Below are 20,709 nucleotides of genomic sequence, written 5' to 3'. Positions count from 1 at the left end.
GGAAGGGCTCCGCTGCACCCGCACCCCAGGCCACCTAGTAGCATTCCCTCCCTATTAGACGTTTGCACGGAGCGCAGCGCTCCTCGCTGGGGAAAGGAAGAGTGGTGGGCATGGGTCAGGGGGTGGAGAAGTGGGCACTTCTGCTGATAAATGCAGGGCAGAGAGCCGCACCAGAGAGAAGCTGCAGCCAGAGGCGGAGGAAGATGGGCAAGAGAGTGAGCCCTGCGGCGGTCCACGCGGGAGGGGACCGGGAGCCTCAGTGGGCTGCCCTGGCCCTTGGACCCACAGCATCCGTGTGGATTCGCTGCGCGCTGCGGCGCGGGCTGGGCACTGGGTACCTGGGATAGACAGAGCCTCGGAGGACCCAGGCGCGGAGTAGGGGCAGCCGGGCGCACGGGTGCGACTGCCCACACGCCCTCCCCTTCCCAGCGCTCTCGTCCCGGAGGCCGCGGGGCGGGCGGGCGCGGTTCCGGGGGTGGGCGGGCGGGGCGGGGAGGAGGCGGGGCCGCCGCACTGGCTTCACTCAGCCCCTCCCGCCGCCGCCAGAGCGAGCGCAGCAGCGGCCAGCTCCTGCGGGCGGCGGGCGCTCCAGCGCAGCGCAGCGCAGCGTAGCGCAGCGCATCCTCATCGGTCCGCGGAGCGGACAGAGCAGAAAGCCGAGCGCGGCCGCGCCAGACCGCGATGCGGGCAGGTGCCGCCGGCAGTACCATGGATGGACCGCGTCTGCTGCTGCTGTTTCTCCTGGGGGTGAGTGCTAGCCTGAAGGGAGTCCGATTCCTTCCCGGATGGAAACTCGAGGGGAGCCGGCGCCGCCCCCCTGGAGACAAGAGTGGGACATTGAGGTCCTAGATGCTGGGTGAGGGGGAGAGGGGCTCTGATGCCAGGATCTAGGAGGAGCGGATCTACGAGGAGCGTCGAGGGTTCCTGGAGCGGACCCTGGATTCCAGGGAGAAGCTGTGGGCTAGGGGACGCCCAGCTGGGCACCGCGGGGAGCTGGGGGGGGAGCTGGGAGGGGTCTCTAAGCTGGAGGTGACGGGCTCACGGATGCCCGGGTTCTTCGTATAGGACGCTTGAATGGCAGGATATCTGGGGTCGTGAAACAGAACCGAGAGGAGGCGAATGGGGCAGAGATGGGAGAAGTGGGGAGGCAGAGGGGATGGAACAATGGGGCCGGAGGTTGGAGGGACTGGCGACAGAGGGGATCGGACATCGGACAATGGGGACGGGCCAGACAATGAAGGGGAGGGGTATGGGGGGAGGTGCGGGAGGAGGCCCGGTAGGTGGTGAGGACCAGCGGAAAGGGACAACGGCTAGATGGCTAGAGAGGCCAAAGGACAGCGCGTCAAGAGGAGAGACGGAGGCGCAGACCCCCAAGCAGCGGGGCTTGCCTAGTGACCAGTGGGGGAACGAAGGAGCTGAGAGAGGAGGCGCGGATGCCAGGAGCCCAGAGGCCGGTTCCCGCGCCACCTCGCCGGTTGTGCAGTTCCGGCGGCCTGGAGCCGGTCTGGGAAAGGAGCGCCCACTTCGGGGAGTAAATCCCTCCCCGGCCCCCAGGGTAAGCGGCTTCACTACGCTCCTGTGAGGCAGTTCGAGTAGCATCGCGACCGGGAGAGATGGAACACGGGCGTCGCCCAGGAGGGACGGTCTGTGCGAGGCTTGCTGGGGGACCGTCGTCGGGCCAGCGCAGGACCCCAAGTCGCGCCGGCGGGAGGCAGCCCGCAGGGGGCGCGGCGGGGAGGGGCATGCATGAATCCTCTGCAGCCGCGTCCGCACTGAGGGGTGCGCGCCCCCACCCACAAAGTTACGCCCATTGCTCCTGCGGTTCCCAGTGGCTTCTGAGCCCCCAGGTCGTTCTGACCGGGTTTGCAGGCCATGTGACCTAGTGGATGCTCATGAACTCGCTCCGTCCCCGCCGTCCCGGCCACCTTCAACTCCTCTGAGCACGGTACCCCCAAACCCCCATTTAGCAGAAGGAAATGGAGGCTCTGACCGTTTCAACAACTGGGCCAAGGTCCCACAAGCAAGTTCAGGCTGAGGCGTGGCTGGGCTTCCCGCCCAAGGACACCCCAGTTCTTGAGAAGAGGGCGGGGGGCTGACCCCGTGACCCGAGTCAAGTCGCCGGTGGAGTACGGGGTCGGGGAGCAGAGCCCTCTCCCAGAGACTCGCCCCGGACCCGTGGAGCCGGCAGTACCTGTGGCTGCGTCCTGCGCTTGGGGGTGGCCGGGGGCTCGGGTGCTGACCGACACCGCAGGACTCGGAGGGGAGCCGGGTGGCCTATGGACCCCCAGGGGCCGGAAAGGTGTGCCCAGGTCGAGAAGAGGCGAGGAGCGACAGGCGCTGTCGTGGCAGGCCTGGGGGTTCCCGCTCTCCCCAACCCCCCCCCGCCCCCCCCTGCCCCCCTAGCCGCGCTCGCCTCCGCTCGGACGCCAGCGGCTGGGCCGGAGCCGGCTGTGCGCCCCGCCGCGGGCCGACTTTCTTCCTGGGCCGCGGCGAGAGTGCTGAAACCAGAGCGCGCCCAGGCTGGCGGGCCGCGCCGGTAATGGAGGCACTTTGTCATTCAGACGTCTGTAACCGGAGCCGCCGGGCTGGCTAATGCGCCTAATAGGGATGCAGCCTGGGCAGCAAATGGGCGGGCGGGCGGCTCTGCAGCCAAGGGTCCTCACTCCTTGGACCAGCCCATCCCAGTCCCACCCCCGCCTCCACGCTTCTCTGGAGGGGTGGGATTCGGAGGCGGAAATACTAAAATGTACTGCCTGCCTACTATGTGCACCTCTGGGGACTTTCTCTTGCGTCATTTAATCCTTGTGAGCCGCCCGTCCCCACCCCCCACCCCCAGTAAACCTTTTTACACATGAGGAAGTTGACCCCCCAGGTTCTTAGGCAGGAGAAGAGCTCCCCAGTGAGAGTGGCGGCAGTTTCAATGGTGCTCGGCTAGGTATGCCACGCTGTCCAGATCACTAGCTTGTCTCCCCCTTCCCGCTTACTGGAGCCTCAGCGGCATAGCAGGCTGCTAAGGGCTGCTGAGGGCAAGGCCAGGAGTTCGAGCTCACCAGTACCTCCGCAAGAGAAAGATGAGGCTTTCTGCCTCTGTGAGGAACTAGTCTCAGAAACCCCCAGAGACCGTTCTCCCCTGACCTGTAGGGTCACCACGGGCCAGAATGGACTCCATTGCAGGGGGCGTGGCTTGTTTGGTTTCTGTGGCACTATAAGTTCGGAATTCCAAACGCCTTTGCCTCCACACAGAGCCTCAGCCCCAGCTCCAAATCTCCCAGCAGCACCTTGCTAGTATTTGGCTCATGTCTCCATCCCTAAAGGGGTGGGGCACGGGCCAGTACTCTCCTACATTTGTGTAGACTTCCAAAGACACTCCAGATAGATATGTGCAAACTCCTGCAGCCCCGTTCCATCCATTGAAAAGGCTGTGGCTTCATTCATGTGAGGAATCTTGACTGGCGCCATCCATTGTGATAACTGGGATTCGCCACATTGAAGCTATTTTGGTGTGTATGTCTATGTTGTTCAATTATGAGGAATTTAACTTTCTCAATAGGCGATGCATCTCATGTTCCTATTCAGTCCCCTTAAAAGTCTGGGAAGCCTAAAAATGGCCCAGAAATATAACAAGATTGCAAACATTCTTAAAAATGGGATGGAAGCATTCAGCCAAGTTTGAAATGCGGGAGCGTAATAAAGACAAATGGTAGCAAACGTCTCCATCGTTGTGGTAAACCGATCTTTTCAGACCTGCTTTGGGAGCACATAAGCAGAGCCCTAGTAATCTGTCCTGTTTCCCAGTGCCTGCCTTAGGACAGGGCCATCCATCTGGTCCACTGCCTGAGTGGACCCTCCGGGCCTCCGTTTCCCCATCTGTCAGAGACAGAGTGAAAGTTGACTTTGAGTCTTTCCCCCTTTCAGCATCTTGGCCAGTCCTTCTGCCTCGCAGGACTGTAGCTCCCTGCCACTTCCAGACCAAGGATCAGGACTGTGTCTCATTGGGAAGACTCATTATATCATTGCTGAATTAGTGAAGCCTCCATTGGTTCCATAACGCTTTTAGCCTTCTCCTGGTGGAGGACATTTTCTCGACCCCTGAATCGTGTGTGATGTTGGGGAAGAATATTGAAAGTGCTGCGGACCACTAGAGGAGCCCGCATATTTGGGAGGAAGCAGTGACAAGATGCCCCTTAGACAAAAAAGGTGGGCAGACTTCATCTCATGCACTTTGGACATGTTATCAGGAGAAACCAGCCCCTGGAAAAGGACACCGTGCTTGGTCAAGGACCAGGTCCTCAGAAATGACAAAAGCCCTCACGGGGACGGATGCACAGTGACAGCGACAGTGGGCTCAAAATGCAACTGTGAGGATGGTGCAGGGCCGGGCAGTGCTTGGTTCTGTTGTACACGGTGCCCCTCTACGTCACAGCTGACTTGATGCCACTTAACAGCCACCACCATCACCTGCCCGCTGGGTCTAGCTGGTTTGGAAATGGCTCTCACTACCTCCCGCCCCAGGTCAGCTGCTCGCCGCTCTTCCTGCAACAAGACCCATCTTTGGCTCCTAACATTTATAAAACCCTTTCTCTATACACCAGATGCGCATGTGTAGATTATTCATTTCCTTCTCATGGCAACCCTGTGAGGTATTAGTATCTACCACATACCGGGGCAGCCTGAGATCTTCTGAACATTCCATGCCCACTGCCATCAAGTCGTCTCCAACTCATGGTGACACGACAGAGGGTTTCTCAGGCTGTGAATCTTTACGGGGACAAATAGCCTCATCTTTCTCCCGAGGAGCAGCCAATGGGCTTGAACAACTGGCCTTGCCGTTAGCTATCCAATAGCACCCAAAGGACTCCTTTGAGGAAACAGAGAAAGGAACATCAGGCATGTGGTTAGTAGCTAGGTGACCTCAACTGTAAATGCAAGGCTTGGCAAGAGAGGGAGGAGCGAGGGCTTCTGGGAAGAAGCGTTGCTCACAGTTGCCATTCAGGAGAGTTCCGTAGATGGGGTACTCGCTCAGCTCACCAGAACCCAGGTCGCTACTGATCTCCACCAACTGGGAGCCACAACGGAAGCAAGAGAGACCTTGGAGAAGAGGAAAGGGGGTCTCAAAGCATGTGACTTGGCTACTCGGTGAATGCTTTCAGCAATCCTATGAGGCGGGTGCCTACTGTGGGGGATGTCACAGCACAGAGAAACCCAAAGACAACTCCAGGTCACTCAGCTTGTCCGTAATGAACCAGGATGGAGGAGGCAACTGAGGAGAGGGGTACAGACGCCCACAGATTTCATTCAGAGACTTGCTCCTGCCTAGTTCAACCCCTGCTTACCTGGCTTTACACAGGCTTCCAGGGAGGCCGGTGGATGAGTCGCTCGATTCCATCTAATCAATGAGAACGGTGGGGGGAGAGGCCGCTTCCGGTCACACTCCGATGGCAGCCAGGGTGGACAACTGAAACCTCAGCAGGAAGGAGACAGGCAGAAGGCTGTCTTCAAAGCTGATGGGAGAACTCCAGCGGACCCAAGTGTGATCTTTGGGGATAAAGAGTATAAACTGCTTCGCAGCCCAGAATAAGTGGCCGGTCCTGAGTCATGGGGGAGCCAGGAAGGTATGTTCTAGAGGCAGTGGGGACCATGGTTAAAAAGAAAAAAATCATTAGGGTTTGGAGGAGCAGATTCTTTTTTTTTAGCGTTTAATTAGGGGCTCATACAACTCTTATCATAATCCATACATACATCAATTGTGTAAAGCACATCTGTACATTCATTGCTCTCATCATTCTCAAAGCATTTGCTCTCTACTTAAGCCCTTAGCATCAGGTCCTCTTTTTGCCCCCTCCCTCCCGCTCCCCCCTCTCTCATGAGCCCTTGATAATTTATAAATTATTATTTTGTCATATCTTGCCCTATCCAACGTCTCCCTTCACCCCCTTTTCTGTTGTCCCTCCCCCAAGGAGGAGGTCACATGTAGATCCTTGTAATCGGTTCCCTCTTTCTAGCCCACTCTCCCTCTACTCTCCCAGTATCGCCCCTCACACCACTGGTCCTTGAGGTATCATCCGCCCTGGATTCCCTGTGCCTCCAGCTCCTATTTGCACCAGTGTACATCCTCTGGTCTAGCCAGACTTGCAAGGTAGAATTCAGATCATGAGAGTGTGGGGGAGGGGGAGGAAGCATTCAGGAACTAGAGGGAAGCTGTATTCTTCATTGGTGCTATATCGCACCCTGACTGACTCATCTCCTCCCCTAGACCCCTCTACAAGGGGATCGGAGGAGCAGATTCTTGACCTGGGACATTCAGCTCTCCAGAAAGTTATTTCCCTATGGCTGAGATCATACAATACTGTCATGTCCTTCAATTCCATCATGATTACATAGGGCAGACCCCCTGTGTGGTGTACCAGTTCTGAACCAGGTACCAGGGCAAGCACAGCCCCTGTCCTCAGAGAGCTGGCAGTCTAGCTGGACTGTCCAGCTGGACAAGAACTGTGAAGGGAGACCTTGTAACCCAGCCGGCTCCAAGCTTTGATTCATGGTGACTCCATGAGCGTTGGAGTAGAACTGGGGCCCAGCGGGACTTCTATGGCTGCGTTTTGTTTTTCAGTAGGTTGCCAGGCCTTGCTTCTGAGGTGACCTCGGGTGGACTAAAATTCCCCTTTTGGTGAACGGGTTCATGTGCTCACCGTTTGCACTCCGCAGGGTAACAGGGTGGCTTGGCCTACTTTGGGAGGGGAGGGGTGACCTCTTTCCCATTGAAGTGACATTTATGAAGCAGAGCACAAGGGACAAAAAAGAACCAGAGCAGACCCCTCTGGAATCTTGCCTCCTGGAAGAAAGTCCGCATCTGGAACCCAGGAGGCTCCTGGTCTCCAGATGTTGCCAGCACTGGGAGGAGAGGGTGGCCACACCCAACCTGGCTTCTCCTGGGCTACCTATGTAGACCCTCCCTACCAGTTTCATGGGACCACACCTGTGCCTCTTACCCTCCTCTCCCACCAAACCCTGGAGAGACCTCTGGCTAGTTGAGGAAAAGGAGTGCCTTGACCATGAACTGGCCACTGTGGAGGCAGAGGGCTGCCTCTCAGGACCTTGCACAGAGATTTCCTCTGACTCCGCCTGGGCTGCTCGAGCCATACTCTGCATCTCATGGGGCTGCGTGGTTTTCGGAGTCTCAGCAAGCAGGCTTTGGATGCTTTGTCTAAGTTTTATTAGACATTGCACACGCGTGTGTGTGTGTGTGTGTGTGTGTGAGAGAGAGAGAGAGAGAGAGAGAGAGAGAGAGAGAGAGAGAGTTTTAAGAACAGAAATAAAAAGCAAACCTCCAGCAGCCCCTCCCCCAAGGGAATCTGGTGCTAAATCGTTCCGTCCCTGAGCAAAGATGCTTTAGTGGCAGGAATCTGACTCCCTGGTTCCAACACTGCTCCCAGTGACTGGGAGTGAGGAGGGGGGGCAAAGGTCTAGGGGGAGGACTGGCGGCTGTATACCAAACCCTGGCGGAGCAGGCAGCTGGGCAGTGAGGGAAGCCACTTCCTCCTCGTTGCTAACAGGCCTCCCTTTCTCCCTCTCTGGGCACCAGACTCTTGCCCATTGGCACCAAGCTGCCTCCATCTCTATCAGCGTCAGTGGAGAGATGGCGACCCAGAAAGAGGAGGCAGGGCAGGCCAGAAGCCCAGTGCAGAATGGAGATTCCAACTGGAGTCTCCACCTTTCACCTTCTGCTCTTCAGAAACCCCCCACCCCCACCCCCACTACTTTTGGTGTTTAACCCAGTAGAGCTGGGGACCTGGAGCAGGGCCCCCGGCCAGCCTTCGTGCGAGATAGAAAGAGCCTGCCCTCCTTGGGGAGATGCAGCCACGCAGGTGCGCAGCTCAGCTAGGGGAGAACTTCAGCGTTTGCCACCCGCTTGGCTAAGAGCCCTGTACAAGCCGCAACCTGACCAACTGCGTTCTTGGTGTCTCTGATCAAAGGCATTTGCTGGCCCTTGGGTCCACCTCCAAGGTGATGTCTCCTTGGGACTCCAGCAGTTCATGTACCTCAAATGAACTCTGTCAAAGGTCAGCACCCAGCGCGCTGACGGACCTCTCCAGCAGCCTGTGGGGCACACTGGCCCTCCACTCTTCCTCTCCCCAAGCTTTGATGTTTCATGCCTGCCTCCCTGGTTAGCTCATCCCGGCCCAGGTGGTTCCAATTGGAGGCATTAGAACGGGTGTTTGATCCCTCGGAAGACACCCCCTCCTTTCTCTAGACGTTCTGACGCTTTGCTATCCGCCCCCCCAGGTGTCCCTCGGAGGTACCAAGGAGGCATGCCCCACGGGCATGTACACACACAGTGGTGAGTGCTGCAAAGCCTGCAATCTGGGTGAGGGCGTGGCCCAGCCCTGTGGAGTCAACCAGACCGTGTGCGAGCCCTGCCTGGACAGTGAGTATGGGGTGGGGGCAGGGATGGACGGGCCTAAGCTCCGGGGAGCAGCATGCCCAGGGTCCCCTGCCCATGACTGCATGGGCACTCGGAGTGGGGCTGGCCCAGTGTTGGAGGCAAAGAGGGAGAAGGGGGCTCTAGTGGGGATGTCCAAAGAGTGCCCCTTCCCAGCCCCAAAGCACAGAGGCCTGGGAGAGTGTGGCCAGGCAGGAAAGAGTAGCTGAGGCCAGCTAAAAATACCATCCGCACTGCAAAATCAATGGCGGTCACTTACCCTCTGTGTGTTTGGGGGAGGGGGAGGAGAATCACCTTGGAGACTGACCTTGGGGGGGATCCTGGGTAGGGAGTAGGCCGCTGCCCCCTCCCCCCTGCCCCCATCCCACCCACCACAGCCTTGACCAAAGAAGCAAAGCTCTGGGGCGGGAGTGGGATGCAGCAGGGATAGAGGTTGGAATGCTATCCGCCTGCTGGGGTGATAGCAAAGAGAGGGTTAAGATGGAGCCATGGTAAGGAGCCCATCTTTGGGGTGGGGGGGGAGATAGAGCAGAGAGGGTGGGTCCCAGGCTTCACCAGGGGTCTGGATTCTGGGCGATTTTGAGTCAGATGCCCCAATCCTCTGTCCTTACCTGCAGGCTGTGGGTCCAGCACCCTGTTCCCACCTCCTCCCAGAAACCTCTGGTGCTCAAGCTGGCCTGCAGAGCGCACCTGGGGATGAGGGTGGGGACTACGCCCAGGCTGTCCCTTAATTACTTGGGAACAAGGAAGCTAATAAGTCAGAGAGGAACAATTGCGAGGATGGTGCAAGACCGGGCAGCGTTTTTTCTGTTGTGCACAGGGTGCTTTGGGTCGTTACCGACTCGCCATGGCACCAAACAACTACCCAACCACAAGGATGCAAAGGCTGGGAACCCGCCCGCCTGCCTGCCTGCACTGACCCTCAGCGAGCCCTGCCTCACTCCCACATAGCCCATCCCACTTCTGGGGCCTCCCACTCCCGGGTTTCCCCAAGTCCACAGACTGTGAATCCTGCAACCCCCTCTGTCTCCTCGCCCAGTAGGGAGATTCCTCTACATTGCCACCCAGCCGCCTGCCCGCCCCGTTCTCCCCCAGCTGAGCTGTGGTTTAACCGCTCAGATTCCAGCCCACCCCTCTCTCTTCCCTGGAACTGGAGAGGAAGGGCCGCCTGGTGTGTGGGGGTGGGGGTGGGTGGGGGTGGTGGTAGGCGTGGCCATAGCCTCTCTGGGGACAGGGAGGTGGGACAGGAGTTGCAGGCGCTCTAAGGCTGTGCAGGACTCTCTTCCCCAGCCCCCAGCTGTGTTAACAGGCCGCCTTTATGACCCCACTTTATGGGACAGAGACCCCAGCGGACTTCCCTCCATCCTCAAAATGTTTCCACAAGGAAACCCGTTAAGCTCCTGCCTTCATTCTCTGCCAAAAAAAGACCACATTTTTCACACCCCCTAAAACCCTTTCCCAGGAGGACTCAGTTAATTTTCTGGGTCTTCCCATGGGCAGGGCTCCCTCTCCCCCTCCAAGTGTGACCAGACCCACCTCCCTGCCAGACCAGGGCAACCCTCTTGTTCATGACTGGACACTCGTGTCTGCAGGTCCTCTCTGCTCCCTGCCTGTCACCACCCACTTCATAGTGCCCAACCTTGACCCAGCCCTTGCGCTTTGCCCAGGACTTCACAGACCTGACAGCCCCAGCCCCAGCCTTGCCCCTGCAGAGAGCATTCCCTATGATGCCAAGCTCACTGCCATCGAGTCGATTCCAACTCGTCAACCACCCTGTGGGTTCCAAGACGACAATCCTTTAAGGGAGTAGAAAGCCTCATCTTTTCCCCACAGAGCAGCTGGTGGTTTTGAACCGCTGACTTTGAGGTTAGCATACCAACACGTAGCCCCTACGCCACCAGGGCGCCTATTATCCGCTATTGCACAACATTGGGAAAGGAAGTTCCAAGAAGTTAAAACACCCAGAGGCATACCAGCTAAGTGAGGAAGCCAGACTGGACCCCAGATCGGCCTGACCTGGCACCTGCCATCTCGCTCCCTTGGGCCCTTCTCCCCCGGTCCTTTCTCTCCCCTCCCAAACGGTCTCCCCTCCTCTCCCAAACTCAGTTCCTTCCCTTTGCATCTCTAATTGTCCTTCTTGGCTCCCCCTGCACAAGATAGTTGTCGTGTGCCCACCTGGTCCCTCAGTGCTTTAGAGAAGGTTGAGATTGGCTTCACAGAGGCCTCTACCTCCCCCCTGACCCCGTGGGACCCGTTTCTATTTGTCTCCACATTCTGAGCAACTCCACCATCTCTGGTTCTCAGCGGCTTAAGTCCAACTTCTTCCATGCATCCCCTTGGGTGCAGGTTGGTGCACACGGAGTTCTCTGCCTGGGCTGACAGGGAGTTGTTGCTCAGTGCCCCCACCCCGCTCCCTGCACGAGGAGGCGAGGACCAAGGCGCCCCAGCCCTCCCCTGATTCAGAAGCTCACGTGTGCTCATTAAGAGCCTGTGAGTCAAGCCCTAGCTGGGAAAGCTCCCAGGTGAAGGGCAGAGGACTGTACCTGCAACTCCTTCTCACATTCTGGCTTCCAGCCCTCCTGCCGCCCTTGAACTTTCTTGCCTGGAGTTCAATGCACCCTTAAGAGGCAAGCCAAAAAAGAAAAAGAACCAAGCCCTTTAGCAGCTTGGGGAAGCTCCATGGGTGGGAACTTCTGCCACCTAACCATTGTCCTTCCCATTCAGGCTCTGCCTGAGCCCCGACCTGAAAGACCTCAACAGTGGGTGACCCCCTAGGGGAAGGCCCCCTGCCTAGGCTGGCTACCCAGCCCAGCTCTGGCCCTGGGGGGAAGGCTGGGTAGGAATTACGCTCAGATTATTTCTTAATCATTCTGGGAACACTCTAAGAGAATTTGCTGGAAATTCTACCGGCACCAGCTTCCAGGCCCCGCCCACCCCCTCCCCAAGTGGCTGCCGTGGGGACCAGCAACCCTAAATCAGAGTGTGGGAGTCACTGCAGGGGTGAGATGGAGAAAGCTGCGCGCTGCTGGTGGTGACGGGGTGGGGCGTCCCTGGAGGAGGTACCTGGGCGTCAAGGACTAACTGCTGCGCCCTCACCTGCCCCTCTGCCCTCAGGCGTGACCTTCTCGGACGTGGTGAGCGCCACAGAGTCGTGCAAGCCGTGCACGCAGTGCGTGGGCCTCCAGAGCATGTCGGCGCCCTGCGTGGAGGCGGACGACGCGGTCTGCCGCTGCGCCTACGGCTACTACCAGGACGAGGTGACGGGCCGCTGCGAGGCTTGCCAAGTGTGCGAGGCGGGCTCGGGCCTCGTGTACTCGTGCCAGGACAAGCAGAACACCGTGTGCGAAGCGTGCCCCGACGGCACCTACTCCGACGAGGCCAACCACGTGGACCCGTGCCTGCCCTGCACCGTGTGCGAGGACACCGAGCGCCAGCTGCGCGGGTGCTCGCGCTGGGCCGACGCCGAGTGCGAGGGTGAGCCGTCAGCAGGGGCACCTGCGGGGCCGGACCCGCCTGCGCCCCATCCTGAGCCTCCGTGGGCCCCCTGGGGCCCTTCCCCGCTGGTGTGGCTCTGGGTACTGGCCTCCCCAAGGGCCCCTGGCGTGATTTCCTTCTGAGACTATAGGTCTGCCAGGAGTTTCAGCATATCTCGCTGGCTGCCAGCTGGTTATTGCATGGGCGGGCACCACGTGGCCACAGGGCCTGGGATGCTTCTGGCCAGCCGCAGCTGGGGCCTGGGCCTTGAAGCAGGTTTCTCTAACTGCGGAAGGCGTGCTCGAGGACCCCAGGAAAGGGTCGTGTGGGCTCTGAGGCCTAGTCTAGGCACATAGCGGTCACCGCTCCCTGCTCCTTCCACCGCCCTTCCATCAGACAGGAGGTGGAATCTGGAGAGGTGACATCCGGAGGAGCTCTGAGCCTCCTTTTCCTCTCCCATCCCGTGGCTGCCCCACCTCAGGGTTTTCCGTCTGAAGGCTGGGCAGTCTTTGGTGCACTTCAGTAAAGGGTGAGGTGGGGCCCAGGGCCTGAGGGAGGCCATTGGAAGGAGGTGCTTTGGGACAGAGAGAGAAAGGGTGAGGGTGGGGGAGCAGGGCAGGGTGCACACGGGGCGCTGGCGTCCTACACTTTGCCATTTCCACATATTCGGGCCACACGACTTTCTCTGCCTTTGGGGGCTGTGTGAGCCGATGGGGGGGGGAAGGGGACACACCCTCCTTCTGTCTCACCCAGTGATCTCCAGCTGACACTCGGGGGCAGTGGCTGCCCAGCTGGGATGAGGCCAGGCCTGTGTGTGCCTTCCCTGCAGAGGGACAAAGGGGAGGGCACTTCAGTTCCGGTGGCCAGGGCCCTGGGCCAGGAGACAGGCAAGCGGCATCAGGTACCAGGGCCTACCAGGGAGGGCAGATTAGCAGCCAGGAAGGCAGCAGGCAGCTGGTTCTGTGGGCAAGTCTGGACCGGTCACTGGGGAGGCTTAGTCAGAGACACAGTCAAGCAGAGGAAAGTTGGGGCTGGGGGGAGGGCAGCCTCTGCCTTTTGGGGTGTTCACCGATTCCTTCCAGATACCAACCCACTTTCCCAGCTATCCTGAGGGAGCAGGGGACCCGAAGGGTTGTGTGTATCCTGGCCCCTGCTCCCCTTTCAGGGTCAGCCTCTGAAGGGTTAAATGTCAGCTCCAGGGCCAGGAACCGTTTCAGGAAATGGAATTTGATTCTTGGTTGTACCCCCAGTGCACACACACACATTCACGTACATACACTACACATATGTTTCTGGTGTCAACCTGGTGACGCTCTCCGTTCCGTGTCCCAGTGAAATGTGCCCTGAGGAAGACTAACCTGGTCCCCCCTTGCAGTCCCCAGCCTGGCATCTCCCATTCCGGAAACTGCTGTCAGGACCTGCCAAGGGCTTAGCAGGCTGGAATGCGGGTGGACATGACTACATCTGGATCTCATCCCCCCGCCCCCACCCCCATCAGAGGGAACTGGAGAGATGGGGGAGCACGCCTGGGACAGCGCGGTCTTCAGCCTCCCTGTCCCTCGGCCAGCCCTGCCCATGGTCACAGACACCCCTCCACACACAGCTGTACCTGCAGCCTTGGGGTTGGCTACCCACCCCACCCTGCCCCGCTGCAGCTTGCTCAGCCCCTAGTCAAGAAGAGAAACTGCTCCCGGTCTAGCGACTTTTCTGGGGTGCCAGAGGACAGAGCCGAGCCGGTCACTCCCTCTCCTTCCGTCACTGAGATGGAGAGGGGCAGGCTGGGGCAGCAAATGGTAGTCCTTTCCCCACTGCCAGCCAGATGGACCTCAGATTCACATCTGGGGGCCTTTGCCCTCCAAAGGTGCTGAAAGGGGAGGCCTTTGAAACCTCTTCAGCCAGAGCTGAGGAGACCCAGCAGAGGTGGGCAGTGCCAACTCCAACTTGGGTGGGCAAGCTGGGGACTAGAGAGCTCAGTGCCCTCTGCTTTACCTCCATGGCATGTCCTGTCTGCTCCCCCTCCCTGTGTGGGAAGTGAGGAGAGATAGGCTGGGCAGCCCTGCCCAGACAGGTACCCCCAGGCCGTCAGGAGCCCATGACCCCTGGCACTGCCCCTGGCTGGGTGGCAGAATGGAAAATCCCACCCACTGGTGCCAGGAAGGGCCGGGCCCTGCCAGGTAGGCTGGCAATGCCCAGATGGCATGAGAGTACCTGGATGGTTGGCCAGGCACCACCTCCCCCTGAGGCAGCAGGTAGTACCTACTTTATAGGGTCTCTCTCCATCTGTACCCTGCTCCCTGCCCAGGAGGCTCTGTCTGCTCAGTATAGCCCCACCTCTGGGTACAGGCCAGCCAGGCAGGCAAACGGAGGCTGAGCCCTGTCCAAGAACTGGAGGGGAGGGGGGACTGGCTGCCGGGAAGCACATGAGCTGGGAGCTCCACTCCACCATCCTGCCCAAACCCTGAGCTCAGGGCACCAGCAATGAGAAAGGGGGATCGTGCCAGCTCTCAAAGAGGTAGGGTGGGCCAGGTGCTTCTTTGACCTGACTGAAGTCCCTCGCATCTTTTGTTAGAGAAGGTGAGTGTGGTCTTATGGGGCAAGCTAGGACCAGAGACGTTCAAACACTTGGCAGAGTGAAGCCAGCTGAGGCTCTCTCTCTCTCTAATCTCTTCTCTTCTCTCTCTGTTTTCCTTATGCCAGGCTACTGGGGCCCAGTGGACACAGAATAGGGTTCTGGTATGGCAGCTATGGCCAGCATGGAAGGAAGTTTAGAGACCATTTCGCCACGGACCCAGGTCCTCTTCTGCATCGTGACATCATACACAGTCACAAGCACCTGGGACCCGTGGTGGGGACTTGGGAAGGAGCACAGAGTGAGGGGGCCAGCATGGAACAGGACCTGACTCCTGTCATTCTTTCTTGTCAGAGATCCCAGGTCGGTGGATTACCCGGGCCACACCCCCCGAGGGCTCCGACAGCCCGGCCCCCAGCACCCAGGAGCCGGAAGGCCCTCCAGAGCCAGAGCTTGTCACCAGTACTTTGGCAGGTGTGGTAACCACAGCCATGGGCAGCTCCCAGCCCGTGGTGCCCCAAGGCAGCACCGACAACCTCATCCCTGTCTACTGCTCCATCCTGGCCGCTGTCGTGGTGGGCCTCGTGGCCTATATTGCCTTCAAGAGGTAAGAGAGTGTGGGGGACAGAGAGTGGGCGCCTTTGCCCCCAAGGAGGCATTTGCTCGGACTGACCTGAAAATATACCCACTCTTCTAACCCAACCCCAAAGGGAGCTCACCCTCGCTAACCACCGGCTGTCCCATTCTGGGGCCTGCCGGGCCAGCATAAGGTCAGGGACAGGGCTGGGGGTGGGTGGGACTTGTCCCAGCACCTCCCCAGCCCCAAGTCGCTCTCCTCACTGACCTCCCCCACTGCCCACTGAGCCCCACCCACCATGAAGTTAGTTACCTAGGTGGGCCGGTACGCACGTTCCACCCATGTCCCACAGGATCCCCGGATGCCCACAGCCAGGAATCTGGGATGTGCAAGAATGCCTGGAGGACATTGAAATGTTTTTAAAATTCCTTTTTGTTCTTTAAAAAAATAATCAAAATAATACATGTTTGGGGACGGGGTAGGGTGGGGTGGGGGATGCAAATAAGGCCAAGGTCTGTAACTGCTACCACCCACTGCCATTGAGTCACAGTGACCCTGCAGGACAGGGCACAGCTGTCTGTAGACGCAGGGTACGACTAACACTTCACAGCAGCAGCAAGTCCCATCCTCGCCCTAGAGTGGCTGCTGGCCTCACACTGCTGACCCTGCACTTCACAGCCCCACGTGTCACCACTGTGCTACCAGTGCACCAGGTCCAAAAAGCATCTCCAGAACCTTGGCCCTCTCCTCCCAGGATCTCTTTGGACGGGATCCTTCCCAGGCAGTCTCTGGGCATTTAGAAGTACACCCGGGTAACGGCTTTACAGTTCTGCATCCACATGGGTTGTTTCTTTCGTTCTTTGTTTAACCAGTAGAAACATACAGCTACGTCTTGGCCACCTGACATTGTCACCTAATCTCCCTGGGGAGAATTTCCCTGGGGACATCTAGACGATCCGATCATTCAATCATGTGGATGGATTGTAATTGTTTCACCAGTCCCCCTCTTGCCAGGCACTTGGTTGGCACTCAACTTGTTGTTAGTGCTTAGAATAGCAGCGGAAATCCCTGCATACGTCCTTGCACACATGTGGAAGCATTTTAGAAGGGGAGATTGTGAAAAGTGGAATTCCTGGGAAGTCATTTACTTATGCACCATTTATTCCATAAACATTTACTGACCTCCTTTTGTGTGCACCAAGCCCTGGGTGCCCTTCTGCCCTCTTGAGCTGCTGGTGGAGGCCTGGGTGGGTGTGTAAAGAAGTGGAAATTGCAGATGGGGTGAGAGCTTCAAAAACTAGCTTATGGGAAAATTCCATGCTCTTTCCATTCTGTTTTCTACAAACGTTTTGAGTCGGAGTCACGATGGGCAACCTGACCGTCTCAGAACTGCGTGGTTAGGTGTGGGGCTGCTAACTGCAAGGTCAGCAGTTCAAAACCACCAGCCTTTCCTTGGGAGACAGTCTGCACTTTCAATGCCAGTCTGGGAAGTCCAGAGGGGCAGCCCTACCCTGTCCCGTAGGGTCACTGTGCGTCGCCATCGACTTGATGGCAGAGAGTTTGGTTTTCGGAGCAGCCGGCTCGACTGGGCTGCCGGTGTCGGGCTGAGCCGAGAGCCCTGGTCCTGAGCCGGGTCTATTCCCTGGCTCCAGGTGGAACAGCTGCAAGCAGAACAAGCAGGGAGCCAACAGTCGCCCCGCGAACCAGACACCCCCGCCGGAGGGCGAGAAGCTGCACAGCGACAGCGGCATCTCGGTGGACAGCCAGAGCCTGCACGACCAGCAGCCCCACACGCAGACGGCTGCGGGCCAGGGTGAGGAGCGCGGCGTGCCAGGGTGCAGGGACAGGGAGGGCAGGAGTGACTAGATGACCCAGTCCCCAGGACTGCGAACAAAAAGGGGCCTGGCTCATGGAGGCCTTGAGGTGGATGGATGGGCAAGCCCAGGGAGGGGAATGGACGGGAGGGTCGTTCTGATGGGCTGATGTGGGCGGTGGGGCACTCTTACACATTGGACACTTGGACACGTTGGAGCATCCAGACTCATCAAGCTAATTGTCCCCCCCACCCCCGGGGCCTAATTACCCCCTAAAGTGGCTGCAATTAGCCTCCCGCCCTGGACTTCTGGGGAACAAGATGTTAATAATGAGCCCTAATCAGCCACCCTAGCCAGGGACACTTACTGTGTTGAGGCAGGGATGATGGAGTCCCGTGGCCTCCTCCTCGGCCTTGATTAGTTGCTGGGGCTGGGCTGGGCTGGGGTGGGGGTGGAGGGACTCCAGTCGGACTGCCTGAGAAGGGGGACAGTGAATCCACATCTCTAGGCCCCTCCATAGCCCTCTGCCTCTAGGCCCTCCCCACTGGGATGGGAAATGCCTAGGACCCTTTCGGGCCTTACCCCCATCCCACGGTTGGGGACCCGTGGGGGCAGGGCCTGACACCCTCTGGTTCCGGCAGCCCTCAGGGGCGATGGGGGCCTCTACAGCAGCCTGCCCCCGGCCAAGCGAGAGGAGGTGGAGAAGCTGCTCAACGGCTCTGCGGGGGACACCTGGAGACACCTGGCGGGAGAGCTGGGCTACCAGCCGGAGCACATAGACTCCTTCACCCACGAGGCCTGCCCTGCCCGCGCCCTGCTCGCCAGCTGGGCCGCCCAGGACAGCGCCACGCTCGACACCCTCCTGGCCGCCCTGCGCCGCATCCAGCGATCCGACATCGTCGAGAGCCTGTGCAGCGAGTCCACAGCCACGTCCCCCGTGTGAGCTGACCGGGGACCCCCACCCTGCCCCCACATTCCCAGGACTGATGCTCCAGCCACTCCCCCATGGAGCGCGCCCTGGGCAGGAAGCCACCAGAGCTCCTCTGGGCAGAGCCTGGAGCCCAGGCCATCCTGGCCCAGTTGTTGCTCCCCAGGTGGCCCCCAAAATCTGACCCAAGTCCCTCTCTGCCACAATAAGCCCCCCGAGACCTGCCTCATCACCGCCTCAAGCCTTCTGTTCCCGGCTCTCCACACGACGCGATGGGCCAGCCTTCCCCCCACCTCTGGCCTGCTGGGGTCATATCTGGGGGCTGATCTCCCCCGGCAGTAGGGAGGGCCCTATGACAAGACCCTGGAGACTCAGAGGGGAGGACCAAGGAGCCAGAGCCATGGACTTGACACTGTGAATGTGGAGAGTGGGGGCCTCAGCCCCTCTGAAGTCCCATCACCTCTGACCTCTCAAGAGGGTATATGCGTGACATCTTGTTCACCCCTCGTTTGACACACAGGGTGGCAAGGCCCAGAGATAGGCAGTGACTTCCCCAGAGCCTCCCAGCTCTATAGAAGTTGATAGGACACCCTCCTCTCTGATGAAAGCCAAGCGCCCCCTGGGAAATGTCTCTAAGCCCAAACCCTAGTGGACTTGACCTCATCCCACCCCCACCCCTGCTGCTGTCCTGACCCCTGTGAGGTTGGTAGAGTGAAGCTGCCCGCCTCTGGGCATGTCAGTATGGCACTGAGGTCAGAGGGTCGGGCCACCCCCATGTGTTGGGGCCCTCAGCTCGGGCCCAGACCCTTGGCCACCCAGGCCATCATCTTCCCCTAGGACCTGCCCTGGGGGGTCAAGGACTAAGCCCCCCCCCTGAAACACACACACACACACACACACAATGAGTTATCTTGTTTCCCTCCCTCCGATGTCGGGTCCTTCCCAGGCCGAATCCCACCCGGGACAGCTGCCAGAGAAGCAGGGAGGGGATTGAACTGAGTTCTGCGTCTCCGTCTTCCCGCGCCCCCACTCCCACCCCGCCCCTGGTTTGATGGGCCAAGGACTGCTGAGACTGGAGCTGGAGTCTGCCGTCCAAGGGCCTGCACGCAGAGGAATGCCCCCCACCCCCTCGCCAGCCCAGAAGTCTCGTCCCGTGTGATGAAGAAAAGTGGGCCCGTGTGGATGCAAGAGGGAACGGAGAGAGACTGGGGCCCGTGGGGCGCCCTCCTGAGTGGAGAGGACTCTGTGAAAGACTGCTTCTCCCTAGCTTGGTGCCCGAGGGGGGGGGGGGCGTGTGGTGTCAGAAGCAGCTCCACCCCTGCCCCCACTGGCCCTGCTGTTTGGCTGGTGTGTTGGAATGGGTGTGACTCCAAGAGCCCCTGGGCTCCTGTGCTCTGATGGGCACCCCTTCCCACCCAGGGCTCTCCTAACCCCATCTGAGGGACTAGGGGCATAGTATGTAGATACTGTTTCTGTGACTGCGCCCCGGGGAGGAAGCTCACCTGCTGGCCCCGCCCCTGTGGGCCTGGGTGTGGGATAGTCTTGCGTGTAGTATTTATTCTCCCTGGCCTTTGGGGGAGGCCGGGGAGGAGACTTTTTTTGGGAGGGCAAGTATGTTGTAGCATGTGTTTGGTTCTGGGGTGCCTCCTGCCTCCCTCTGGGCTAGAATGGAAACGTTGGGCTCCCAGCAGGGGGCTGTATGCTCCAGGCCCCTTGCCACCCCCCTGTCCTGTCCCCCCTGAATCCTGTGTAATCATGTCTCGGGTCCTCCTGAAACCTCCACATAAACATAAATGATGAACATTAAATAGCAAAGAAAGGATGGACGCAGAGTGAGTCCCTGGGGAAAGCCTGGTTTGGATGCACTGGGGGAGACGGGGGAGTGCTGGGTCGGAGCCTTGGCAGCACAGTGAGTAAGTATCTGGCTGCTGGCCCCAAAGTTGGTGGCTTGAACCCCTCAGTTGGCCACTGGCTTCCAGAAAGAGTGTAGCCTAAAGCGAGCTGGGTGGTTCTCGGTCCGGAAGGCCTACACCAGCAGTGGGCTTCGGTTTGGCAGGACGAAAGTTCTTCTCTCCCCAAGGAGGACGTTTGAACACCGCTGCAGCCAGTTCTCACAGAGCCGATTTCAGGGGGTGGGAGAAAGTAGAGCCCTTTGGCCCAGACCTTGGCCAGGGAAAGTGAAAACAGCCGTGCAGGAAGCAGGCCAGCTGTGAACTTGACCGTCTGTCAAAAGTGAAACTGACCACCAGGGCGATAGAGGCTAACAAGGAGGGCCAGGTCATAACTCAGAGGCTCCCAACACACACGCACACACAGGCTCTGGCTCCAGATGGCTGTGTAGGAGCCTGACGTTCGGTGGAATCCTCCCTCACAGCTCTTCAGAGCAGGTCCTGACCTCAGCTCCTACCAGCCTGGCTTTGATCCCCGCTTGGCGGGTCCTGGGAGTTCCCCAGGGTGCTGGCTGGGTGGTGGCTGGAGCCATTCAAGCTCTGCTATTGTTGGGCCAGGCCCTTGATGGGGCTGCAGGGAGAGACTTGTTCTTCCGCCAGAGTACAGCCAATGGGTCTTTGTAACCTCAGGAGCCAAGAAGAGCAGCCAGGCAGGCCTCAGCCAAGAGGGAGACATGGGGTAGAAGCAGCTCTTGGTCTTCTATCTTCCAGCCCTCTCACTCTCAGACCCTGAGGGTCAAGAGGACAGGAAGGGGAAGTTGGGGGCTTCGGGTATGTGTGTGCATGTGTGTGGGTGTATGCGCTGGCACACAGATTCAGAGTCAATAGGAAACCTTGAGGAGAACCTCTTGTCTGTCACGACCACCGATCTGATGGGGGAGACCCATGTCCTGTTCCAAGGGAGCCTTCATTCTGCTGGGAGAAAGGGCAGCCTTTGCCCTAAGAGAGCCTCTGGCGTGGG

The 20,709-nt window shown here is 59.1% G+C and overlaps 1 protein-coding gene across 1 annotated transcript; it reads left to right on the top strand.

Annotated features, from left to right (window-relative positions):
* The first annotated feature begins 548 nt into the window (after window positions 1-548).
* NGFR (nerve growth factor receptor) lies at window positions 549-19,615 on the top strand. The gene is made up of 6 exons (XM_075561661.1): window positions 549-747; window positions 8,281-8,422; window positions 11,552-11,911; window positions 14,835-15,087; window positions 16,710-16,870; window positions 17,513-19,615. Exons 1-6 carry the CDS (start codon window positions 682-684, stop codon window positions 17,812-17,814), a joined length of 1,284 nt encoding a protein of 427 aa, XP_075417776.1. The 5' UTR covers window positions 549-681; the 3' UTR covers window positions 17,815-19,615.
* Window positions 19,616-20,709: the final 1,094 nt, after the last annotated feature.

Source organism: Tenrec ecaudatus, chromosome 10 (genome assembly GCF_050624435.1).
Source record: "Tenrec ecaudatus isolate mTenEca1 chromosome 10, mTenEca1.hap1, whole genome shotgun sequence".
Classification (NCBI taxonomy): domain Eukaryota; kingdom Metazoa; phylum Chordata; class Mammalia; order Afrosoricida; family Tenrecidae; genus Tenrec; species Tenrec ecaudatus.
The sequence above is the reverse complement of the archived record's forward strand: the minus strand, read 5'-3'. Positions and strand labels throughout refer to the sequence as shown.